Source organism: Hyaena hyaena, unplaced genomic scaffold (genome assembly GCF_003009895.1).
Source record: "Hyaena hyaena isolate Hyena2069 unplaced genomic scaffold, ASM300989v1 scaffold_549, whole genome shotgun sequence".
NCBI classification, from domain to species: Eukaryota; Metazoa; Chordata; class Mammalia; order Carnivora; family Hyaenidae; genus Hyaena; species Hyaena hyaena.
The window spans coordinates 192,331-218,502 of NW_024081180.1; the positions used below are offsets into that span (position 1 = coordinate 192,331).

The following is a 26,172-nucleotide window of genomic DNA, read 5'->3' on the forward strand; positions in this document are numbered from 1 at the left end:
GGCATACCAGCTCTAAAATAGCAAACTTTTTTGCCTGCTTGTTCATTATCTGGAGTGACATGGCTAACATTTTTGGGGGCAGCCGGAGTTCTCATTTATCTCCTTAAGATTAGCAAACATACAGATTAGCTGTCTCTTCTGGCTTCATTTTCACTTGAGGATATCCTGGTTAAGCCTTGCTTCAAGTATCCATTTCATTTTTGGCTCAAATTATAGAAGATTAGAACAGTAAGAAGCAGATGGAATTGAGCTTGACAAAAGGGTATGAAGAGGTTCCTCACCCTGAGTCCTCTGAAGGAAAATTCTTAAACTTGTTTAAATCAAACAAAGTCTGTGATTATACTGAGTTCCTTCTGCATTTGTGAGCTAGGACTTGATTTCCCTCAAGAGGATGGTCAAATCAGGATGGTAGGACTTCTAGCTGTCAAATGCTCTAGTTGCCTGTTTTCAGCAGGGCAAACAGCGGAAGATGCAACTGAAATATATTAATACTGATAAAACCTTCTTTAATACATACTATGTTCTGGAAAGATGTCTTTGAAATTTAAGGTTTAAAGTAGTCTTAAGGTAAATGAAGGATTTCTTTCCCGGAGAACATGGTACATCTTTGATATATGACGTATGATAACATCTTCAATAGTTCCAGCAGAATTTGTTTTCTTGGATCTGGTCCCAGTAAGTTCAGCAGGTAGAAGAAGTTCTTGAAGGGCTATGATAGAAAGCTGTCATTTTTTTTTAAATCAGAGCAACTAGGGAAGCAGGTATAGACATATTTCTTTTGCATGGGCCAATTGCCTCTTCTCTGACCCAAGGGCAAGGGCAGGGCAGATAGAAAACCTCAACTCTTTAATGTCCTGAACTTCTGGTGGTACTTGCAGCAGGCAATGGAGAGACAGATCTATCCCACTTGTTAACCACATTTAGGCCAAGAGTGTCCAAGTGTCAAGCCACATGCACGCACTTGTTATTGCTGCTGAGGTGCCCAGTTAGCTGCCTGCTCACAGCCCAGCCAGCATGGTCTCATTTGAAGAATGGTCTCATTTGCATGACTGAAGGAGGAAACACTTGTTGAGGGTAAAGGATGCCAGCAAAGAGTCTCACACAGGAGAGCCACAGCCTGGAACTCTCGGATGCGTAGGAGAGGCGGCCTTGGGCTTCTGCTGGGCTGATGAAATGAGGCCCTGCAACCACAGCTCTGGGCAACCCTGCCTGCAAACAACCTCAGGCTGCAAGGGACAGGAAAGTTCTCAAAGATGGTTTGTTGGGATAGAGTGGAACAAGCTCAAAAGGACGCTCTTGCAGTTGATATAAAGAACATATTCTGCTCATTCAGCTGAGCGTCCCACTCTTGATTTCAGCTCAGGTCATGATCTCACGGTTCGTAGAATTGAGCCCCACATTGGGATCTGCATTGATAGCCTACTTGAGATTCTCTCCCTCTCTCTCTGACCCTCCCTCCCTCGACTGCACACACACGCACTCTCTTTTTCTGTCTCTCATAATTATATATATATATTTACAAAAGAACATATTCTGTGTAAAAAGGCAGATTACTAGCATACATGGATAATTCTATGAAAACTCAGATATTGTCTGAAAGAGAGGACTGTTTATATGATCAACTTTAAATTACTTTCAGTTTATATTCTTGCTTATTTAAATATTTTCCTCAGAAAAACCAAACATTTCCCTCTATTTAATTGGGTCTTTTTAATGCACAATGACAAATTTATTAGTTTTTTTTAAGGCAGTTAATAATCTTCTAAATTATTTATGGTGATTCATCCATATAACAAATAAAAAAGAAAATATAGACACATACACACACTCACAATAGAAGACAGATGGCATAGAGGATTACATGTTCTCCTGGAACGATAATTTGAATGTGCAAACCTGTGTTTCTTATGATTGGATTTGGAATTTCATTTCTTTATTTTAATGTATAGTTGCTGAATTACTGTTACTATTGTTCTTGTTTTAAGTGTAATTTAATTCTGAGGAAGAAAGTTAGTTAATGGGAAATTTCTTTCCAAATACCACTTGAATGTCACATATCCCTTGTATTCGCTTTTCTGAAGTGAAAAAGTACAAGCAGTGGAAAGGAATAGTTGTTTATATAAGCAGAGACAGAGGACGCTTTTTCAGTCTGTTAGGAGAGCAATTGATTTTTTGTAGAAAGTAAAGTACGTTATCTGGGATACTTCGTGTTGTTTAAATGTGACTGATGTTTAGTCCCTGGGCCGATACAGGCCCTATGTGACTGTCTAAAGAAAAGCAAACCTCACCCTTGGGGAGAAGGGACATGGAGGAATGTAATCATGAACGGAGAATCTCAATGAAGTGCATGGAAGAGGATGATTTTCTCCTTGACAACATGGCCTTGAGTGAGATGAAAGATGTATTTGAAGAAAGAAAATACTTTTTTTGGTAGTATTAATTTGTTATTTTCTTTGTTCATGAGAAAAATATTCAGTGTCTTGTAATTGGATCATCGCTTTCAGAGGGACCACTAAAAGCAATATACAAACTACAAGCCAAGAATAGCATGAAAAGTAATTTAACCATTGTTTTATATTAGCAGACAGGATTATAATGACTCATTTCTAATGATAAGAAGGGGAAATTATATAAAATAAACAGGATTTATTTTTGAACTACAACTGTAGAGTGGTCTTGAAGGCCTGGTGCATGCCAGTTCAAATTCATCTGTTTTCCTCTCCATTCTTTGCACACATTTTATTTTTCTCATTTTCCTCTGGACTTGATCTTCAGGTGGAAGGTTTGATTGACATCATTGAAGCAGTGCCTGACAGAGTTTTATTTCTTCCATTATTGTCAGGATAATGCCTGGGGAATACGGGGCCATAGTGTATACACACTAAGTTCTCTATTTCCCTAATATAGCCAGTCCTTGATTTATAGTTTTCATAGATAGTAACCAATCTAAATCAAGCCACAGAAATATATGGAACACTATATAATGATAGTGTTTTCAGTGATTTGCAGCAGTGAATTTATTTAAAAGCACAAAATTTGGAATATGTGTTTTTTATGGAAAAACAAGTTAGAAACATGTGTTCCTTTCAAATATATAATAAATATTACTGTTCAAAATGACTGGAAATCACTTCTAACATATGAACATGTGACTATAGAGTAGACATTGACAGGCTAGCCAAAGAAAAAGTCATAAAAATTAAATCTACAATTATTCATGCATTTCTCCACTAATTTAGTATGTGGTTATGTAATACCTACTATATTTAAAATACTGAGATAAGGACTGAGAACAGTGAATAAGACAGGCATAGTCCTTATTCTCAGTGGGTTTGTATTTTAACCAGAGAGATAAACATTAAACACTAAATCACGTAGTATTTAATTATATTGTGAAAACTGCTTCACAGTAGAACTACAAGTTACTCAAAACCTAGAAAACAAAGGTGCTGGCTAAAGGCTATGGTGAGAGGAGACTTGCAAGAACTTGATACTTAATCAATTTAAAAGGAAGAGTTTGTGAAGAATGTTCTAGGCAAACAGAAGATCCAAGCCTTAAGACAGGAAGGAATAATGGTGGAGTTGTAAAGCTAAAGCACATTAGAATTGGAGTCCAGAATACTTACATGGCACTGAAGCCCTTGTTCATCTCATTTAATAAATCTCCCCTCACCCTTGGAGTCAAAGCACATAGAGAGTAAACTGAGCCACACAACTGTTGGAATTATCTAAGGTGGTACAAAGACAGCTCGGTCCATAAAAAAAACTTTGAGAAAGTGTTAACAGTCAATGTGTAGGTAAAGAAGGTTGAAACAGCAAAGGGGACTAAGAACGAGTGGTCAGGGTGGTATTAGGGACTCTAAGGCAAAGAAAGGGAGTGACTAGACATGTCAAGTGCTGCTTAAGGCTCACGTAGAATCAAGTCTGACAGATGGAAGTTTTCAAACGGGGATGGATGCTGTGTAGAGAAAAAAGGAAAATGAGCCTTGGACACTGGTGGATATAGAGAAAGTAGAAGGATCAATGGAGCCCAGGTTCCAATGAGGTCCAGGAAAAGGTTGTTATGACAGGTTTCAGGTGTGGCTCTGGGAGTGAATGTCTAAGGGAGAGAAATGAAAAATTCATTCATAATAAGGGGATTCAGTCAGGGTTTTGAATAGAATGTCTGTGTAGATATGAATATCATCCAGGATCATGGGGCTGGAAGAGAAAATGATAATCTAGTCTTTTTTATGAAGGATGGATTGTGACTAGAGAATGGTAGATGGGTGATCCCAACAAGAAGGGAAATGGCGCCTACCTAGTTGGCAGAAATATCAAAGCAGCAGAGATTTTTAGCAAGGAGGTAAGGATGCAATGGACAGTACTATGGGCAAGAATATCAAGCTGAGGGTATCTAGAATGTGGAAGAATAAGCAGCCATCTTCATTTGCAGTAGAAGTGCTATCCTCAATGAAGAATGGAAATTTAGTCAAGGTATGGAGGTAGGGACAATGTCCCTTTAATGTCCCTTTAAACTGTGGAATTCAGCTGACCTGGTCGAGGCTGGTTCACCCAAATACCTGGGTTTCTACTGGCTGTTGGTTGTCTCAGCTCTGATGACTGGGGTGACCTGACTTTACTCTCTGTCCCGCTTATTCTCCAGTAGGCTAGCCTGGGCATGTCTTCATGGGGTAGTGAAAGGGCAAGAGTGAGCAAAGCCAACTGTGCAAGTATCTTTCAAGTCTCTGTGTCACATGTGTCAATATCCTGTTGACCCAGAAGAAGTCACATGGACAAGTCAGAAGTCAGCATAGAAGAGCATGGCAAAATAACATGGAGAGGACATGGATACAGAGAGGGGTGAAGAATTGGGGCCATCAATGCAACCAATCCACCACACTGAACTGATAAATGAACAGATGGATTGTAGAGTGGCCTGAAAAGCAGTGGACTATGGGTTGGGAAACATATCCCTAAGGCTTGGCACCATTGATTTTGTTTATTTGGGTGAATTATTTAATCATGAAAGACCCTAAATTCCTTATTGGCCCTTTCCAAGCTTTAAAATCCTTTAATTTGGGCTTTCAATGAAGCTTTTAGTAAATTTAATGCTGTACACAATTTGCAGGAGGAACTTAAGAAAAATTGTTCATTATCCTATCCTTTAGTGAACCAAAATGCTTAGTAAGGATGGCCAAAGTTGACTGGCTAATTTTCACTCTATGAATCTTCAAATATTATGTAACCATATTTAAACTGAAAACCTTCTAGTCTGAATTTGGATATGAAGCAAAGTGCTGAAAGTTCAGTTTCCTGTTTAGTTAGGTCTCTAGTTTTTGCTCCTATCTGAGGATTCTTTTAAAGCATACAATATGTCAGGGTAACATCAAACACTGTGACACCTCTTATATGTGAGAGGTGTTTTAGGGTTCACTGATGTTGTGCCTTAAGAACTCATTGTTAGGATGAATTATTATCCTTAAATTGAGTAGATAACTTTGTCAATTTGCATAATGCTGATAAAAATGTGAGTTAATGTAAAGTAGATGTTATGATTTGTTTTATATAAAGGCTATAGATAATGCAGAAATGAAAACTCCTCTTCATTATGCAATATGTAGTTATGTAATACATAATGAAATGCTGTATTAATTAACTATAAGAATAAAAACTGAATGAAATGCTTTAAATGAGAAATATAAGCTTCACAAGAAAACAAAATAATATACACAAATAGGCTTTGAAGATGATTTTCTGAGTCTCAGATGACTTCTTACTCTACTCACTTAGATTGCCTTAACAATTCCACACCTAGATTACCAAAATATACTGATGAAAATGTAATTTGCAACTCACTTTGACATTTTGAATGTTCTGATTCAGATATACAAACATAACTTGCCATATGAAAAATGTTTATCCTTGTCGTATCTCTGGGAAGCATTTATTTTGGACTGATAATTTACTTGTGAAATCAATCATTCTGGTCTGTGTCATTTCAGAGTCTCCATGAAGACAAGAAACTGCACTCACATCAAGCTGGCCTGGATTCAAAAGTACCAGTTGGTTGTCAAAATGATTTGGCCAATCTGGAGAAAGAGAAAAGCAAGAGTGCGGCAACTGTCGTGGCAGCCACCAATGTAACCGCAGGTCAGTTAAGCCACATGACACTGGTGTTAATTGCCCCCATGACAAAATGCACAATTTACAGATTCTTACTCCCACTTTGCTTGGAATATATATGGCTCCGACAGAGTGACTGCCTGAACTGCAGATCTCACTGACATGTAATTTTAAGTGCAGCATAATATTAGACACTCCCAATAATAATTCTGTGCATTGTTCCTTTTTATTTTTTATTTTTATTTTATTCTCTTCATTTATGGTTTTCACAGCCAAGGATGCATTTTAAGATTGCTTGTATTATCATGACAATAATATTTTTAAATAATGACAATAATATTTTTGCTAGAATTAACAAGAAGGATTAATGGCTTGAGAAGAGGTGGTAGCAACTATGATGTCTTTAAAGATGTGTCAAAGAAGTAACCTAATGTATATGTGAATTATGATAGTTTCATTTCTAGGGATGGTGATCTGATATTTTTCATCTCTACTAAAAGCAAAACAAGAACAAATGGACTTGTGGAGAAGTTGATAGCATTCCGACTAACTTCCATATTGTAGAAATCTGGGATGCGTTAGCAAGGGAAATGAGAATTTTCTTTCTTGGCAATATTTTAAACACACCAAAGCAGCTCAATTTCTATTACACTTTGTCTTTGAAACTTCACATTTCGTTTGTAGGAAAATGGAAACCGTAATTATTCTTAAGCATATGGTTTGTTCCTTTCCTCTCCTTATTTGGTTTTGTAGCTAGCACTCCTTTTTTCCTCCAAGGGCATGTAAAAGTCAAAATACTAGATATAAAGTCTCTGAAGTGTTTCTGCTCAAACTCTGTCTGTACAATCTGGGTTCTTTCATGTAGTTAGCTTACTGGCTTTTGACACCCCTATAAAAATATCCCATAGAGCTTTTCTTATTGCCTTTTCATTGACTCTTGCCGAGTGATAAAAATGAAATTCTGTAAAGGGCTTTGAAAGCCATGCATATTGCAATTCCTGCAAATTTCAAACACTAATCAAGCATGACTATAAAAGGAACAACTACTGCAATGAATATTGCTGCAGTGTATTGAGTCTCAAGCCATTATTAATTCATTGAAAACTTTTTCCCCTTAAGAGTAGGAATCCTAAAAAGTACCAGATAACAAAATTCCTGAGATCAAAGTTTATGTTTCAATCATAGGAAAACTTATCTGATCTACCCCTATGTGTGCCCCTTCCTGGGGTGGCACTGGACAGCCCCAGCTTTGCACCCTGAGTGAATAGTGCAGAGCATGTCACAGACCCGGGCAGCACCTGCTTTGAACATGTCACCTCTAAGTGATAGCTTAAGAAAAAAGAAGAACCTGGAATTAAAGTAGTGGTTTTAAGCAAGTGAGACTCCTAACTTTATTTAAGAAGAGTAAAATGACCTCTCCTTACTGAGGTTACTTTCAACATGCATTTATTTAGAAATTGTTTAGTCTGCTCCTTCGGGAATATCTTCATTTGCTTTCCCATTTGTAATTACAATCAATTACAGAATAAGCTGTCTTCATTATGAATTAGAGTGTATGACAATTCTGTACATAAAAATACAAAAGTTAGGTAAAACAAATGTAATTCTTCAAGGTTCATTTTTCTCTTCTGTGATATAATATATGTCTATTTGGCAAAAACAAACAAACAAACAAAAACTTCACTGGATCTCTATTTAACATTTATGATATACCACAGATAGCTCACCTCTGAGTATCCAGGAACCACCACAGAGATCAGGACAAGCAAATGATACCCTTTCTGAGCTTTCCCCTCTTTTTAGTGCTTCGACTGAAGTCAATAATTTCCCAAATTCCCTTTGGTAAGTGTACCAGTTTTAGAGTTTTTGTAACACATCACAGACAAAAACAAAAACATGGGGCGCCTGCGTGGCTCAGTCGGTTAAGCGTCGGACTTCAGCTCAGGTCATGATCTCGCGGTTGGTGGGTTCAAGCCCCGCATCGGGCTCTGTGCTGACAGCTAGCTCAGAGCCTGGAGGCTGCTTCAGATTCTGTATCTCCCTCTCCCTCTGATCTTCCCCTGCTCACTCTCTCTCTCTCTCTCTCTCTCTCTCAGAAATAAATAAAACATTAAAAATTTTTTCAAAAACAAAAGCAAAAAGCTTATGAAGAAAGGGGTGCTGCCTCTCCTGTTTTGCTCCTTTTGGGCACCCAATTCTTGTTCTTCCAGTTAGATGAAGTGGGACCAATTCAAATGTGTATCTAATCATTATACTAAAGGGAATTCTTTATTTTAGAATTGAACATAAATAGTAAGAAGATTCGCTGTGAATGGCTGAATGCACATCGTGTGTTGAGAGGCTGCGCCACTGCGGCCAGGAGAGCAATAAATTGTACCTCAGGATCCGTGCTGGCAAGCCCGGCTCCTCTTCCCTAAGCAACCAATGTGAATGGCTCCTCTAGACTCCTGCATGACCTTCTTCTGTGGGTCCTTGATTCACTCTGGTTGCTTGGCAGGTTGGCAATGCCCACATCTTATTTTAGAACTTTGTTATTAAGCCTGTACATCGTTTTGTCCATAAATTACTAAAAGAACAGACCTCTGAAAGTGGAATGATTAAGTGGTTAACCTTTGGAGTCTGAACTCAGATTGTTAGGTTTAAATCTTGGCTCCCACTTGCTAGCTGTGTACCATGAGCAATTTGTTAACGTCTCTATCTCTTTATTTGTAAAATTGGGTTAATAATAGGGCTACACCATAGGCTATTTTGGAGACTCTATTAGATAAAATAGGTTAAAGTTGGTAGAGGACATAATAAACTCTAATCAAATCATAGCTATTATAACTAATTTTTTCATCCTTATGAGTTGATCGCTAAGAAAAACTTCGCTTCCAGATAGTGTCTTCTGCAAAGTGCTGGCTGTGACCACCTGCTGTGGCTCTTGTGGTTTCTGAGTTTTGGCTTGCACTTTTTTCCTTTGAAGACTGTATTCTCCTGGAAAATTCATGGCCCCTATGAATCCCATGGGCATGGAAGTCAATTGGAAACCTTCTTTGGAGATGAGACACTGACTCCTCTGAATCCAAGATAGAGTGCAATTTTGCAGAGACCGGGAAGCCCTGACCCTCCCTAATGGACATCTTCCCCGTCAGCTGCAATCACTCAGGAAGAGTACAGGACTTCACTGTTTATTCAGTTAAAGTACTATTTTTGGTAGACAACACATGTTCGGTACAAATGTTTGTTTTAAGCTATTTGTTTCATATCTAGTTCCCTGGGTGTACTTGAATGTGGAGCGTTTATTGGGAGTGCTCAATAAGGAGTGAACAACACATAAGGCAGAGAAACAAGGGCAGGTCTGAGCAGAGGGGGAAGTTGAATCATAATACAGTCACAACAGAGACCTTTACTGTTCCCACCGGAAGCCTTGTGGCTGGTGTGGCTGTTCAGAGTTGTCCTGTAGTGGGGTGAGGGAGCCAGGCCTTTATCAGTCATTGAGTACAGTGGCTCCTGAGAAGAGGACAGGACTGTGGGTAAGGTGGCTTCCTTCAGCCAAGGGCAAAGTCATTTGGTATCAGAAGATGATCCTTTAGTTGTGAAAAGGATCTGGGTTATTATGTAGGTCAACTCATTAATTGCAGAGGTTGCTTGTGGTGATCTGACTCGCTGAACAAAGATTTCCTCTTTATGCATCTCTCTAAAAACTGCACTCTTTGCCAGAAAAGATAATCTTTTAAAGATGCCTATTTGTTTTTGCCCTACATAAATATACTCTACTGAGCAAGTTCAGTACTGTCCTGACCAAAGCTATCTAATGGAATTTCCCTTCTTTTGAAGCTTCAGTTATGTTCTTCTAATTATTCCTCCATCTTTAGATTAAATTCATACCGAACTCATCCTCCATAAATTCAACTTGTCAAGGAGTGAGAAGACCTCTAGGTCAAGACAAAAAATAGGCATCCCAAGGTCTAGTTCCAGCTTTGCCATACCCAGATGTCTTGTCATTTTGTCACAGGCCATTTCATTTTTCTGAGTTATAGTTTCCTTATCAAAAGAAGAGGTACACCAAGTAATCTCTGTGCCCTGTCAATTCTGAAAGCATGAGATTCTGTGGCCTATTCTGATATCATGTAGCATGCAGCTTTGGTCATCTTTAAGCAGAAGTCACATAGAAGTGATTCACCACATGCAGGAACCTTCATATTGTGGTCAATTAAACAGGGAAGACAAAACAAGCTCTGTGGAAAAACTCATCACTGAGGTCAAGGTAGATGCTACAGATGAAAAATGAATCTATTGGAAAATAAATTTTTATATTGAGCTTTAATTCAAAATTAATGTTTAATCTAAACTTTAGATTTTACTTGTGTTATGAGAAATGAAACATGATGGAGTTCTCTATGAGGACTACCTTGAGAGTTAGACAAGGTTGGTCTTCTGTATTAAAGACCTTGACTGAAGAATGACTGCAAACATGCTATCAAGAGACAATACTTTAGATATCATAAAACATATTCTTGTTTCTCAATTTTGATAAAGGAACACTTCAGTAATTCAGTATTATTGTAAGTAGTGTGTAATTCTAAGCACAATAATTACCCTTACTCCAAAGACTGGAAAACCTGTTCTATAAAATATTGAACAATTTATTTATTCATTCATTCATTCATTCATCCCATGAAAGAGGTCTACCTGCTTATCTTTTATTTAATTTACTTACATCCAAGTTAATTAGCACCTAGTGTAATAATGGTTTGAGAAGTAGAACCCAGTAATTCATTACTTACGTATAACACCCAGTGCTCATCCCAACAAGTGCCCTCCTCCATGCCCACCACCCATTTAGCCCTTCCCCACCCACCTCCCCTCCAGCAACCCTAAGATTATTCTTTGTATTTAAGAGTCTCTTATGGTTTTCCCCCCTCTCTATTTTTGTCTTAATTTTCCTTCCCTTCTCCTATGTTCATCTGTTTTGTTCCTGTAATATCAAACTGGTAATCAAAAGTTTAACATCAGAGATGCCTGGGTGGCTCAGTCAGTTAAGTGTCTGACTTCGGCTCTGGTCATGATCTCATGGTTCGTGGGTTTGAGCCCCGCGTTGGGCTCTGTGTTGACAGCTAACTCAGACCCTGGAGCCTGTCTTTGGATTCTGTGTCTCCCTCTCTCCCTAACCCTCGCCTGCTCACACTGTCTCTATCTCTCTCTCAAAAATAAATAAAACATTAAAAAATTAAAAAAATTTAACATCAATGCAGATTTTTCATAATATAAACAAAACAATGACACTGGTATGATTTCTCTGACATTTCCAGGGAATACTATCTGACTTTGGAAGTACTGACAGCCTAAAGTAAAATGTTGTAAGATTGCTCTTCATTTTATAGCAACCGATTTCCCTCTTCTCGGAAGGTTTGAATGTTTAAGAATATGCTGGAAGGAGAACCCACAGTCATTTCATTCTTTCAACAGTTTTGAAATATCATTTCTTATTAAGCGGTTGTGTGAGTACTGATAGCCTTGCCCCTCTTCTTCCCTAGAGATTAATTTGTTTCCTGCAGTGCTTGTTCTTCATGGAAAATCTGACTCGTCAGCCTTCACCAATGGGAGATCTCATCAGCAGAATGTTAATTGTAAAAGCAAAATCATATACTATATTGAAAGGGAAAAACAGTTCTCTAGGCAAAGCAACCTTTTTCTTTTCTTTTCTTTTTTCTTTTCTTCTCACTCCATTCTCCCCTCAAGCTGCATCTGGACAGCAACATTAACCACTGGGGAAACATTCTGCAAGATGATGAGGTCTAGAGGGAAATACGCAGGGTTTGCAACCGGAAAGACCCCAGGCTGAACTCTTATTTCAATGAATGTCACATTTTCTTGTGATTTTTGTCTCTTTATCTGTAAAATAAGAATAAAAATACCTGCCTCACATGAAATTGTGAATGAGACTGGCACACAGTAGACACCAAAAAGCTATTATTATCATAGGGTCAGTCAACAGCCTTTATTTAGCACTATATTGATTGCTGTGGCATCATATTTAACCATGTCTAATGTGAGTTTACCAAGGAACCTGTTAGAGATTTGAAGAAATATATCTTCCAGCTGCTAAGAGTCAGGAGTGTTAGACCAAGATGGATTATTGAGATAGCATGTTTGAAGTCTTGTCTTCCCCTCCATTTCCTTTCTCTTTTCATTTCCACTTCATATAGGGCTGGATGCTGCATTTGAGTTATATTTTCCAAAATTATTTTCTCTGAAATTAGAATCATCAATTTCTATTTGATTCAATCTCAGAAATAAAAGTTTGGTGAATTAAACCTTGAGTCAAAGAAGAGAATCATATGCTAGCAAAGTAGAGATGAAGTTGAGAAATACTAGATGAAAAATCAAAATCAGTTTTTAAGCCTAGAATGAGTGTTTTGTACTATGATTATGACTAATAGATCCATTTAAATAAATGAATTTTTGTCTTGTTTCCCCTATATTTTTTATGATTTGAGTGTGATACTAGAAAGAAGGAACAATCAAAGCATTAGATAATCAAGTGAAAAAAAGGAGGTGTCATGGTGTAAACTCATAACAACTGTGACCTAACAACTGAGCTACGTTCATGGGGTCCAACTTACAATAGGTGATATTCTTTCATATGGCAAAATAATAGTTTTCTCAAGACTGAGGACAGTATCTTCACTTGTGTAGAACAGGGTCCTGGATCTGTATGGTGACTTCTGCCTTTGAACTCTATGGAACCATGCACAAATCATCAATTGATCCTTTTTAATGGTAAAGGCATTTTTTAAAAGTTTACTTCTAAATAATATAATTTTGAGTCTCTCCCTAATTCTCTAAAAATCCTCATATATAACTTGTCAATCTTATTTTAAATTTCCTTTCTCCTTTTTTTCTAACCATTTTTCTTGTTGGCAGATGAGAATCTTTCTTTTATCTATTATTTCATACCAATTCCAATTCTCATTTTATTAAAGAAATGCATTTTTATTCTGATCAATGAACAAAGCAAAAGAAAAAGAAATGATGATAGTAACTTTCAAAACTTATTGCAGTGATTCTCTAAGTTCTTGTACATGAAATAGTCACTTTATGAACATCTTAAAAATTCATTTCTTGGAAAAAAATACATATTCTTGGAATCTGCTTTCTAGAGCAAGATGAGCAAACTGGCATTGAGTTGGTCTGTCTGTCCCATTGTCTGTTTTTGTATGTCCATGAGCTAAGAATATTTGTTATTTCATTTTTAAATGTTTGAAAAAGATAAAGAAAAAAATTTTTTGTCACATTAAAATTACATGAAATTCAAATTTAAATGTCTATATAAAGTTTTATTGCAACAACAGGCACACTCATTCATTTAATATCACCCATGGCTGCTTTCATATCGTATCCACAGAGTTGAGTGATTTTGACAGAAACCATATGCAAAGCCTAAAATATTTACTCTCTGGTCCTTTAGAATAAAAGTTTTCTATCATCTGCTCTAAACACTCTAATTCAGTAGTTCTCAGGTAGAAACTAAGAATTTATTTTTGACATATTTTTTCGTGTGACTGTGAGGCAGGAAGTCTTTAGACGACACTTTGAAAAACAATGTAGTGGAAGAATTATGAACAAACCTTTATCTTCTCACTCATCACACTCATTTTATCAGCAAACCCTACTGGTTTTATCCTCAAGCAATATCTAGAATATGACTGATTTTTACCATGCTCCCTGTTGTCAATCTTATCCAAGGCATCATCATTTCTTGTTTAGATTCTTATATTGGCTTCCTAGTTAGTCAGTCTATTTCTTTTCTTTTCTTTTTTTTTTTCTTTTCTTTTCTTTTCTTTCTTTTTTTTTTTTTTTGGTTTATTTATTTATTTAGAGAGCATGTGCACACATGTGCAGGAGAGGGGCAAAGAGAGGGAGAGAGAGAAAGAATCTCAAGAAGGCCCCTCACTCTCAGTGCAGAGCCCAATGTGGGGCTCGAACCCAGGAGCCATGAGATCTTGACCTGAGTCAAAGTCAAAAACTGGACAGTTAACCAACTGAGCCACCAGGCACCCAAATCTACTTCTGCCCTTGCCTCATACTGTCCAGTCTCAACACAGCAGCCAAGAGTGCGTGTGTGAAAGCCTTAGATCATGTAACTCCTTTCTTCAAAACCCTCCAGTGGTCTCTCTACTTCTTCCCCTTTCTCACTATCTAGCCACATTGTTCTCCCAACTGTTTTTCTGAAATTCTAGACATTCTCCATCCTCAGTGCCTTTACAGAATGTTTTTTCCAAGTGGCATGCATAGGGACACCTTGGTGGCTCAGTTGGTTAAGCGTCCGACTTCGGCTCAGGTCAAGATCTCACGGTTTGTGGGCTCAAGCCCCAAGAAGGGCTCTGTGCTCACAGCCAGCTCAAAGCTTGGAGCCTGCTTCAGATTCTGTATCTTCCTCCCTCTCTGACCCTCCCCTGCTCACACTGTATCTCTCTCTCTCTCTCTCTCTCTCTCTCTCAGAAATAAATAAAACATTTTAAAAAATATTTTTAAAAATGGCATGCATAATCTTCCCCGAGAACATAACATGACTTTTAGGTTTGTCTTCTGTTGGTCTTTCCTTAGCCATTGCTTTCTTAGCGATCCCTTCTGTAAACACTCTATTTAAAATTGTAACCTTCCATGGGGTACCTGGGTGGCTCAGTTGGTTAAGAGTCCGACTACAGCTCAGGTCATGATCTCACCATTCAGGAGTTTGAGCCCCTTGTCGGACTCTGTGTTGACAGTTCAGAGCCTGGAGCCTGTTTCGGATTCTGTGTCTCCCTCTCTCTACCCTCCCCCACTCACGGTTTGTCTCTCTCTTTCTCAAAAATAAATAAACATTAAAAAATTTTTAAGAAAAAATTAAATAAAATCGTAACCTTCTTATCTAAGGCTGCCTGTTTTCCTTATGCCTTTATTTTGACCAAGGATCACCTTCCTCACATGAGGGCACCATAGAGGCAGAGGTTTTTATCAGTTTGCTCTATCCTTAGATTCCAAAGATTTCCTGGCTCTCTTGATAAATATTTTTTGAACAAAGAAATGAGCCCCAGATTCCCATTTTGTACTTGATAGATAATGTGTGACAACTATGAAACATTTCTTATGTGCAAAAATAGTTGCCAGGAGTATAAGACTCACCTCTAGGAAATGATGAAATATGATGATAGGAAGAATAAAGCAGCTATTTCAATGTCAACCAATAACTTAATTATAAAAAGTCCTAAGGAAAGGAAAGTAGAGGATACGTACAGATATGAAAATGGGTAAATGGATGAATATACGGTTGGAAATGCTGAGAGGAGATTCCAGGAAACCACATTTCACAGTTGAGCTGCCTCCTATAAGTAGTAGTTGTGCTTTCTGCAGGTTCTACTATTTGTTCATCATCAGCTTGAGCAGTTTGAGGAGGCTGGATCCAAAGTTCCCCAAAGGGAAAATGAGCAAGGTGTGACTAGCAGCGGTTCAAATTCACTCTTTAGGAAGCATCAGCATTAGAAGATAATGTAAAGCAATTTTAGATAAACTTGAACTTGATTCTTCTAAACTAAGAAGTAATGGACATTTTTATTTCACCTTAATCTTCTCATTCAAAAAACTCATTTGATTTTACCTATGAAAAGCTTTATTTTGTGGATTGAATAATAGGTTATTCTTACAAAGATGTAGATTTTAACTACTAAAGAATATTTTTTAGAGAGAAGAGCAAAACAAAACTGGATTGTTTATCTGTTCCTCTATGGATGAAGTGTTTGGCTTGATCTCCAAGGGCTGTACATGATTCCACATCCCTCGGTTAATTTGGTCATTTAAGTAAATGTGAATTCAAAAGCCATCAGTCGAATATTCAATTCAGTGTAAGAAACATCACCTCCATCTAAAGTTTGTGACATTTCCAAAAGGAATGGTTGTTGAATACCAAAAGAGTTGAAGCTTCTAAATCAGTTTGAATTTTAAAACCTAAATAATTGTCCAAAAAAAGTCAATTCCTGTATGTTTTGAGATTCTTAAAAGTTAATACAATAAAGGACTCTGTTTCTATTCAATGTGAAATCTGCTTTGTCAACTTGAACTGGTCACAAGAACACAGGTATTATTTGGGGCATTCTTGCACTAGATAGAAGATTGGGCTCCATCAGCCAGGGAAAGGCAACTTATAAGGTCCCCTCCAAACTAAGACTCTTTAAATCCTATTATTTTATACTGAAATAATCTAATTATTCTAATTCCCTCACCTCCCATTTTTCTGCTTAACTATGAACTATCTTAAATCAGTTTATTGACAAGGGAGAGTGAGACTAATAACTGTCAAGATGACAGATTGAACTTTCAGACTACAGGCTTATAATAGTTTTATGTGAATATGAGATGGTAATAACAGGTAATATTTCTGTAGCACTTTACATTGTACAAAGCACTTGCAGATCCATTATTTTGTTTGATATTTCCTCAACTCTATGATTCAGTTATTACTATCACAACTCATTCCTTGGTAGAGAAATGGAATTCAGAGATTCCTCCAGACACACAGCCCATAAGTCAGGAATTAGACTTAGTTCTTCAGATTTGCTTTCTCTATACTACAATATATTGACTTCATTTGCCCTTGCCCCATACTCCCCCCAAGAAAAGCAATACTGTGAGGGAGAAATAATGTTGTTATCCCTTTTTACAGATAAAGTCACAAAGATAGTAGGTGATGGAAGTGGGAATTAAATCTGGGCATACTGCCTAAAAAGCCTGTGTTCCTTCATCTATAATGTAAACTTGACAGTGTATAGTTTTACTGCTGTTTTTGATGTGAGGAAGACCTAGAAATCTAAAGGTGGAAGTTGGGACTGGCAGATGATGAGAGAGAATGAAATAAAGAAGAGCTTGGAATCCAGACTGCCCCCACCAGACTCCCTAATTGCAGCCCCATGCCCCAGTTAGCACTGAATGATGTTGACACAGGAGCATAAATTAAGTCTTCAAGAGAAATTAGCATGATGTGTGGAGAAATCCTACTTCTTTCTGCTTTGACATCTTTCTTCTTTCCCAGTTCGTCTGTGAGCTCCTCAGATGTCACAAAACTATACTTTGTCCTTATATTTCACACATGCAATAAAAATAGCTAACAGTTGGTGAGACAGTAAACCTCTTTAGTGTTAAATGTAAAACTCTTTACATCTATTACCTCATTTAATCTTTGTCATAACTCATTAAAATAGAAATTATTATCCCTTATCTTCTCTTTTTAAAGATGAGGAAATGAGGCACATAAAGGCTATATAACTTCCTTAAGGTTATAGAGCTAGTATGTAGCAGGAAAGAAGGAAGGAAGGAAGGAAGGAAGGAAGGAAGGAAGGAAGGAAGGAAGGAAGGAAGGAAGGAAGGAAAGAAGGAAAGAAGGAAGGAAGGAAGGAAGGAAAGGAGGGAGGGATTAAAAGAGAAAGGAGGAAGAAGTGGAGGAGGAGAAAGTAGGGGAGGAGAGAAGAGAGAAGGGGAAGGAGACAAGGAGAGATGGAAAGAAGAAAAAACAAAAGGAAAAAGAGAGAGAGTGAGGGAAGGAGACAGGAGGGAGAGGAAAAGAAAGGAAAGAAGGGAGGGAGGAAGTCCTAGGCTAATTAGAGCTCAGAGTCAAGAGCCTCAGAGTGTTCCTCTTCAGGGCTACTAAACAGATGACTAGTACAATGGAGGTATTAGACAGCAAAGGAGATGACAGGTCTTCTGTACCTCTTGACCATTATAGTACATGCTAGTAGAATTGTTTTAAGCTTCCCATCCCCCATGCTCTCAAGAGCCATAATGGAAAGTAATGAAATGTCTTACTTGAACACAGACAGAATTCCTATCGGCAGTATAGCTTGCTTTACTTGAGGGCTTGATACAATATTATTTTATGTTAACGGCAAATCTGTATACGCTCTTAGAAGCTGTATATCATTCTGCTTACACTTGGAACCTGTTACTTTTTCTTCAGTTTAAATTTTATAGCTACTCTTTTCCTCCTGTCCAGTCTTTGGAACTCCACGAGGTTTGGGCTTCATTCGGTAGGCCATGTGTCGCAGCCGAGGTGATAGGTCTGCAATCAGACACTGTCAGAGCACAGTCAAGCTTCAGTCTCTTACTAGCTGTGTGATTGCTAGGCAGGCCTCTTCACTGCAGATTCAGGGTTTTGTTTTTGGTTTCTTACTTTACATTACCTGTATAATATAGTTTTTTTCCTAAAGTAAAATGCAAAGAAAAGAACTTTGTAAACTGAAAAACACTTTACAAACTTAAGGTATTGTCTCCTACCTCATAGAAATATCTATCTTGTTTCTGAAGAGCTTATATTTCTTCCTTGTTTATTTTGTTTGTTGTTTTGGGTTTTTTTGTTCTTGTTGTTGTTTCTTTGCCTCCTTTCATTTAGCTTCCAATTATTTTCCAAAAAACATATATGCATGTGAGTATACTGTAAACAGTATTTGAAAGCACATAGTTTCTTTCCTGGCTATTTGCAGTACACAATTCTGATGAACCCTTCTTATTTTTTGTTACTTCTAGAAATCTCCAAAAGTAAAAAACATCAGAAGTAATGAGATGCGACTGAGGCCACCTGGGCAGTGAACATAAATGTTGCAATGGAAAAGTAAGCTTAGCCTTCAAGCTGAAAACAACTATTCCCCAACAGACCTCAGAAGAAACCTGACCGGCCACGGCAAAGGAAAAACACAACCTTAAAAGTTTTAACAGATATTAAAGAGAAACCTATGATATGGAATTCACATAATCTGTTCTGTTGTGCCAAAGTCTGTATATATTGTTTTATTGTTAGGATATATTTATTTAATGTGCACACTTTCTGTGGTTCTTATTTCCCCTGCAACCATGAATCGATTGAAAATGAATTTTATATTTCAGTTTCTAGGTGAAACCAGTTGAAAATAGGTTGAAAGCTCACCAAATATTTTCAGTTTTTCAGAATTTGGTTTCTTTCTAGAATTATCACTACTCCTGCTAAAAATAATTTTAAAAATAATTATATCTGAGGGTGATTTAAAATAGTTTCTTATCTGGTTTCCTTGGAGCTGTGAAAACGAATTTGACTTCACATTTTCAGTTTGTTTATAAATAAGTGTGTTTGAGGCTTAGCACCCAAAGCTATCATGAGTCACAGGAATTTTCTATAACTTTTTCCCTTGCCTCGTAACAACCAGAGTTCATGACTATAACATCACCAAAGATGAGATAATATGCTTTATTATTTTATGTACTGTATACTAGATAACCCTTCAGATTAATGCTTGTTAGGATTACAGGAAAGCCGTTTCATTTATGTGTCATGATGTATTAAGTATACAGGGACATATTATTTTGGCTCCAGCAAAATGAAGAGCCAGAGAAGTTCTCTTATTAGTTACATAGGAATTTAATGGCAAGCTTTGGAATTTGTTCATAGGTCATACTCTATACAAAAACTGTTAATCTCCTCTCTCATAATTATTTTCTATTGGATATTAAAATTATTCATTGGTTTAGTACCAAAGAATCACTGAAGACAACAAATCATGAAGCATCTTTTCGACAGAAAAAAAATATATAGTAAGAGATCTTTCATCCAGTGCTTGTATTGATAAACATAGTTTACTTTTTCTTACCTTTTTTTTTTTTGTTTTTAAGTGGAACTGAATCCTGATTTCCAATACCCTAAAGACTGTATTAGTGACTTTATGTGATGCTACAGTTTGTAATTTGCAATGTCGGAAATTTTCTGAGAAGGTTTCACTGTTATTTATTTTGCTGGTTTGGGCCCATAAGAGCAAGAACTTTGCAAAAAGCTTATGTCTTCACATTTGATTATTGAATTCCACAGAAACTCCCTTCTCTAATTTATCAATGTTGGCAAATTCATAAAATTCACAGAACAATTTTCTATTTGTCAAATAACAATGAATAATCAGGGGTTTTTATTTGCTACATGAGAACAAGTAAATTAGTACTTTTACTCGGTACAATTCTTTGATAGAAAATCAAGAGAATGCATGTTTTAGTTTGGTTATAAACCATCAGGGTCTTTTTAGTGGACATCATATAAAACCATCTCTAATAATACAAATCCTTTTAGGTATTGTGCTTCCAGCTCTATTGCTATTGAAAGGTGTTAATCAACTTCATGTTCATCTATGGAAGATTTTGGAAGGTTGAAATAAATTTTCTAATTTTCATTTGTATTTGTGTGTATGTGTCCTTTATCATTTTTAACTGTGGAATAACTATCTTCCTATAACAACTAAGTTAAAATTCTTTAGCTAGAACTGAAATCAATTCTTCACTACTAAGAAGAGGGCCGCCCGTGTTAAAGATGCCAGGAGAAGGGAGATACTGTTCTCCTGCCCCATCTGCCACAGCCAGGGACCCCTAACGCTGGACCCAGTGACCGTACTTCACACTATGGTCAGGCTGTATAGATAGCTGCTAAGATATCCAGTTATGAATGTTGCGCTCTTTCTAACTGAATCAGGCAAACCGTTTTGGGAAGGAGATGGAAAGGAGTGAGAAATGGTGAAAGGAAAATGTTCTCTCAGCTCTTATAACCAGGTGTTCAGCTCTTATAACCAGGACTTTAATATAAAAAGTGTTTGTTTTAAGATCAAAGTCAACATTAGGGAGACTTCTGTATGTTTATCCATAGGATTAAGATACAAGTTACTTCTAAAAGGAAGAGGATATATAAAACTCATAGGAATATATCCCAATAAGCTGGAACACTGAAGACTGAATCTAGTAGAATGAAAGTATTCTTCCGATTTTGCCACAAAAATATTTCCACAATTTTACCACTTCTACTGCTTCCACTTGTACTAACCCCGTCACCATTCTTCTGTTCTTGCTGACAGTCTATTCTTAATGAAGTAGCCAGCACGAATCTCATTAAAACACATTATTTCATGCCACATCACTTCTCACCTCACTCACAGTAAAGGCCAAAATTCCTAAAATGATCTACAAAATCCTACATGATTTACTGCTGTCACCTCGCTGGCCTCTTCTCACTCACTGAGCTCAAGCCATGGTGGCCTCCCCACTGCCCATCACACATGGCAGGACGATCTTGATTCAAAGCCTTTGCATTTGCTTTCTCTCCACAGAAAGTAGTTTTTGACCAGATATCCACACAGGTCATTCCCTCGGGTTCTGTACAAATGCCTGCTCTTGAATACACTGCCTCAAACCATCACCTCAACTACACTGGGTTCTTCCTATCTCCTTACACATTTTATTTTATTTTTCTCCCTATGGATTGATTCTGTCTAATATACTATATTTCCTCAAACCTTCGAGGGTGGCACTGATATCTGTCACTACACTTAGGTTATGATTTATTTTATGTTCACTATTTTGGTCAGAAGAAAGTGAAGACGGGACTGAAGAGATTCAACTCAGCTTTTTCTGCTATAATAGGTCTGTGGACCTTCTCCACAGACCAAGAGTCCACTGCTATGGCTCTAAGAGACACTCTTGTCTGTCTGTTTGATTATAACTTGAAAAATGAGGGAATGACCACTGGTAGTGTCTGTGGAACCAGTAGACTTACTGTGGGATAGACTTGGCCTAGAAGACTCTATTTACTATTTGACCTACTTTATGAAAGGATATATTCAAGCACTCTGTGTATGACTGTTACTATTGTTTATTATGTATTCTGTCATTAAGGTACTGAAGCCTCACTAAAGAATGGGAGCTCAGTACATATTCGTTTAGGTGACTAGAAAGATAACTAAACCTAGGGGCTCTAGTCTCTGTGGCTTCCCTATTCCAATGTGACTGACACTCTTAAGATCTTCTTGTCCCTTTTTAGAGCGGTGCAGTGATTGGACACATGAGATGCTGCACCTGGGTGTCTGAAGCCTCCAGGGTTATCTTGCTCTGAATAGTGCTCCTGTTTTCTCCACCTTATTAAAGCTAAATAAACTTGATGCAGGGTGAGCCTATTCCGTCTTGTACATTTGACTGACAACCTGAAAGTGAAACTCATTTTAGTGGTCTTCTCTTTGCAAGAGTACAAAGGAAACATAAAAATATTAGAAACAAAAAATATAATTTTCTTTTAAAGTGAAGCACAACAGGAGAGAAAGTTGATGAGATGATAAATTTTATCATTCCAAATGCATCAAAAAAAGACAAGAGAAAACATAAAAAGAAATGTTGGGAACTGTTTAAGAAGGCATGCATTGAAAATGAAGGAATGATGCCGGGGCGAAGTGAGGCAATATTCAGAGATGGTATGATATTCAGAGATGGTATTTTCTAGAATTGATAAATGATACTGATTCTCAGATTTTAAAAGTATAACATATCTCAAGAAAGATAAAACAGGTAATTTCCCAACACATCATATTATAGTGTAATTTGAGAAGATGGACACAAAGATAATCCTATGGTAATAACTTGGAAAACAGTAGACTTCTAATGTCAAAACAGAAGCTGGAAGCCAGGATGCTAAGGGGAAAACTCTCAGCAACTGTGAACCAAATTAAATAATTTTTAAAAATAAGAATAAAGACTCTTAGACATAACCAAAAACAGACAGGATTTTTAGTGACTTGAATTCTCAGAACCAGACTATATGAAGGATGTAGTCTAAGAAAGAAAATAAATCCAGAAATAAAGATCTGAGAATACAGAAGAAATGGTATATTAAAAGAGAATTTACAGAATGGGAGAAAATATATCACATATATACATCCAACATAAGAATTATATTCAGAATATATACATAACTCCTAAAAATCATTAAGTAAAATGCAGACAACCCAGTTTTAAGAGAAGATAAAGTACTTAAGCAGGCATTTCTTATACTAGGACACCCGAATGGATAATGAGAATATGTAAATGTGCTCAAAATCATAGTGGTCTTTAGGAAAAATGCAAATTAAAGGCACAATGACATATACCATTACAAATCCAGCAGATGGCTAAATTTTTTTTAAAAAAATGAAAAGAACAAGTTTTGAAGAAAGTGTGGAGCAATCAGAACTCTCACATATTGCTTGTGGGAGTTTGATATATTTACTTTGGCAACTGCTGTATCTCCTAAAGCTAAGCATATACCTACCTGTGACCCAGAATTTCTACTCTCAGGTGTAAATCCATCAAAGCTCAATAAATTAGCCTACCAATACGACGTGTACAAAGATGTTTGTACCAGCCTTATTTATACTAGCTCCAGATTGGAAACAGCCTATGCCCATGAGCTATAGAATAGATAAATTGTGGGAAATGAGGCAGCAACAATGTGAGTGCAATGATACATGCAACAATGTGAATATATTTCAAAACTGTAATGTGAATGAAAGAAGTAAGAAGCAAAAATAGTATATGCTTTATGATTCTGTTTACATTAACTTTAAGAATGGACAATAATGCTTTATATTAGTAGAAGGAAGTATATCATTTGCATTTGGGTTTGACTGGGAAGATGTACAATAGAACTTTGTAGAAATGTTACATATCTTAATCTGTGATCTGGTTACATGGAGATACACATAGACATAAAGTCAGCAAGCTTTACATTTAATAGTTATGTACTTCACTGCATGTATGGGATAAAACAAGTTTCAGAATAATTTTAACCCCTGGGTAAAAATTGGAGAGGGATTGAGATGGGAACATAAGGACCTTCAAGTATACTGGTAATGTTCTACTTCTTATGCTTGTTGGTGTGTCTGTGGGTGCTTTCTATTCTAAATATGAACTTATATGATACTATATTATATCATAGGTTATATATATGTTTTTGTATGTATGAAATATTTTCTAATCAATATAAGAAAAATGATACAAGGAAAACACTGCTATTTGCTTTGAATAACAGAGGAAGTAAAGATTCAGCAAACCTCCATCAAAGTACACATTATAATCCCTTGTGAGAGCTCTATCGTATGTAAAGTTAGTAGGCACACACTTTTTCTCTGCTCTTGCTCAACTACTCTGTGAGTAGGCATATACTTTTATCATGCTGGAATGCATTTTTCCCTTGGGATAATCTCAAAAATATTTTCGTATATTTATCCCACATACTAATAAAAGATAAGAAACACATTTTCTTCAGCATGTTTCCTCAAATGCCTCCAAATCTTTTTGTTAAAAATAAATGCCTTCCACATTGTCAAACTCTTATCTTATGCAGTATTCACAAATAAAAGCTGAACTCTTCAGTCAGTGTTATCAAAGCATTTACTGCAAATGATATTTATATGTTTTTAGATATAACCCTGATGTTTAAAGGATTTAATTTTATTTTCTTTTGTGCATTTGGAAGAAACCTCAAGCTTGGGTTAAATACTTAGAATGCATGCTAAGGGACATGAAGAATTTTTATTTCTAAGTTAAAGGTTAGTAGTGAAATAGTAGCAAAAATATTTTAAGTGCTCATATCCTTGATTAGACTAAAAGTGTGCTTTTGGAGGAGAATGTCTAAATCGTTTCTCACCTCATTACATGGAAATAATTGCCTGTTAATAATTTCACTTGGATTACTGGTTTATAAATTTAAAGTATTAAAAAGTAAAAGGTATCCATATTTTTTCTGATTTAGATCCTAAAAGCATAAAATATTAATTCACTCTATCAGAGCCTGTCACAAATATGTTTCCCTTAAAAGAGTGAGAAATAGAGCATACACTTTGTTTTATATTACTTTTGGTAATTTTTGTCATTGTGGTTTGTGTTTGAATAACTGAATTATTTCATTTTGGTATATGTATAGAAAAATGTACTCAAAGTACTACTACATCTTTTCCTCACAACAAAGTCATGGGGAAGGGAATTTGATAAATGGGTCCAATCTAAACTCAGCACTGATATACCCCCACGCCATGGAAACTAGAGGTGAAGGTAGACTTCACATAAGTCTATATATCCAGGATTGTTAAAGTGGGGAATAAATAAAACTGCTAACCAGATGCTCTCAAATTCCCTATAGATACTAATACTGGGAGTTTAGGCATAAGAAATTGAAATTAGTGGGGAATCTGGGGTATTCTCTAAATCATGTTTTTCTTATATTTTAACATGGTAATGTATTTATATACTTTAAAATAATAATGAATGCCCATAATAATAAATAGTGAATCATTTGATGTGATAGGGTTTTGGTTTCAGAGGTTTCCAGTTACAAAATAAAGCTGTGGCAATAAATGCATGAGTTATTACTCTGAAGAGAAAATATATTGTGATAAAATGTAAAAATGCTGTCTACCTGAAACAGATATTTGATTATCAGAAAACAGTTAAAGACAGGAACATTAACAAAATAAATGATAAATAAAAATCATTAAAATTAAAAGATAATAACACAATTATTTATTATTTAGCACTTATTATTCTTAAAAATCAAATCTTACAACACACCAGGCAGTAATTGTCCTCAGCCATAATCTTGATCTTTGTTCTGAGACAAATATTCCACATATAGAAAACGTTGCATTGATGTTGGTTGAGTTATGAAGATCAGTTGTTAGAGTGTATGTTGTTTCCTATGGACTAATTTTCATTTTAACAATGAAAATATTTTGTCTGCTTGATGTTGGTTTTCCATTGAAATTGATATAGCTTGGGCTGTATTCGATTTTAGATCAGTTTCTCATTCCACCAGGGTATTCAGCAACAACATTTCTATCTTCTTCTTTTTGTATTTCTTCTATTAAAGTAGTTACAGTGGGCTACAGCCTAGAGCAAAGATTTAATCACCAGAAACGCCAGGCAACATTACTAAGATATGTAACAATCACAACCTGTGAGTAAGGTTAACAGTACTCCACAGAATCATGTGCCAAAATTGACAACTAAACTAAGCTTTTTTGCTTCTGAAATTTGATATTTTGGGAACACTATTCATCAATTGATATAAATTGTACACTTGTTAATTTTAATTTCATTTCCAAGAATACCTCACCATTAACAGCAATCAGGGCCACAAACACCTAATTACAACACAGCAACAGCAACAAGAAAGCATGAATGATTAGATTTGACAACCTCCCTCCTACATGCTGATTCATAGATATGTCCCCCTTAAAGTTGGACTCAATT

The 26,172-nt window shown here is 36.5% G+C and overlaps 1 protein-coding gene across 1 annotated transcript in view; it reads left to right on the forward strand.

Annotated features, from left to right (window-relative positions):
- THEMIS (thymocyte selection associated) overlaps positions 1 to 20,309 on the forward strand; it is a 176,276-nt gene extending 155,967 nt beyond the window's left edge. The window contains exons 5-6 of the mRNA XM_039255840.1: positions 5,985 to 6,132; positions 18,643 to 20,309. Coding sequence (XP_039111771.1) covers positions 5,985 to 6,132; positions 18,643 to 18,674 — 180 coding nt within the window. The 3' untranslated portion in view covers positions 18,675 to 20,309. The remainder of the gene's footprint in view (positions 1 to 5,984; positions 6,133 to 18,642) is intronic.
- The last annotated feature ends 5,863 nt before the right edge of the window (positions 20,310 to 26,172 follow it).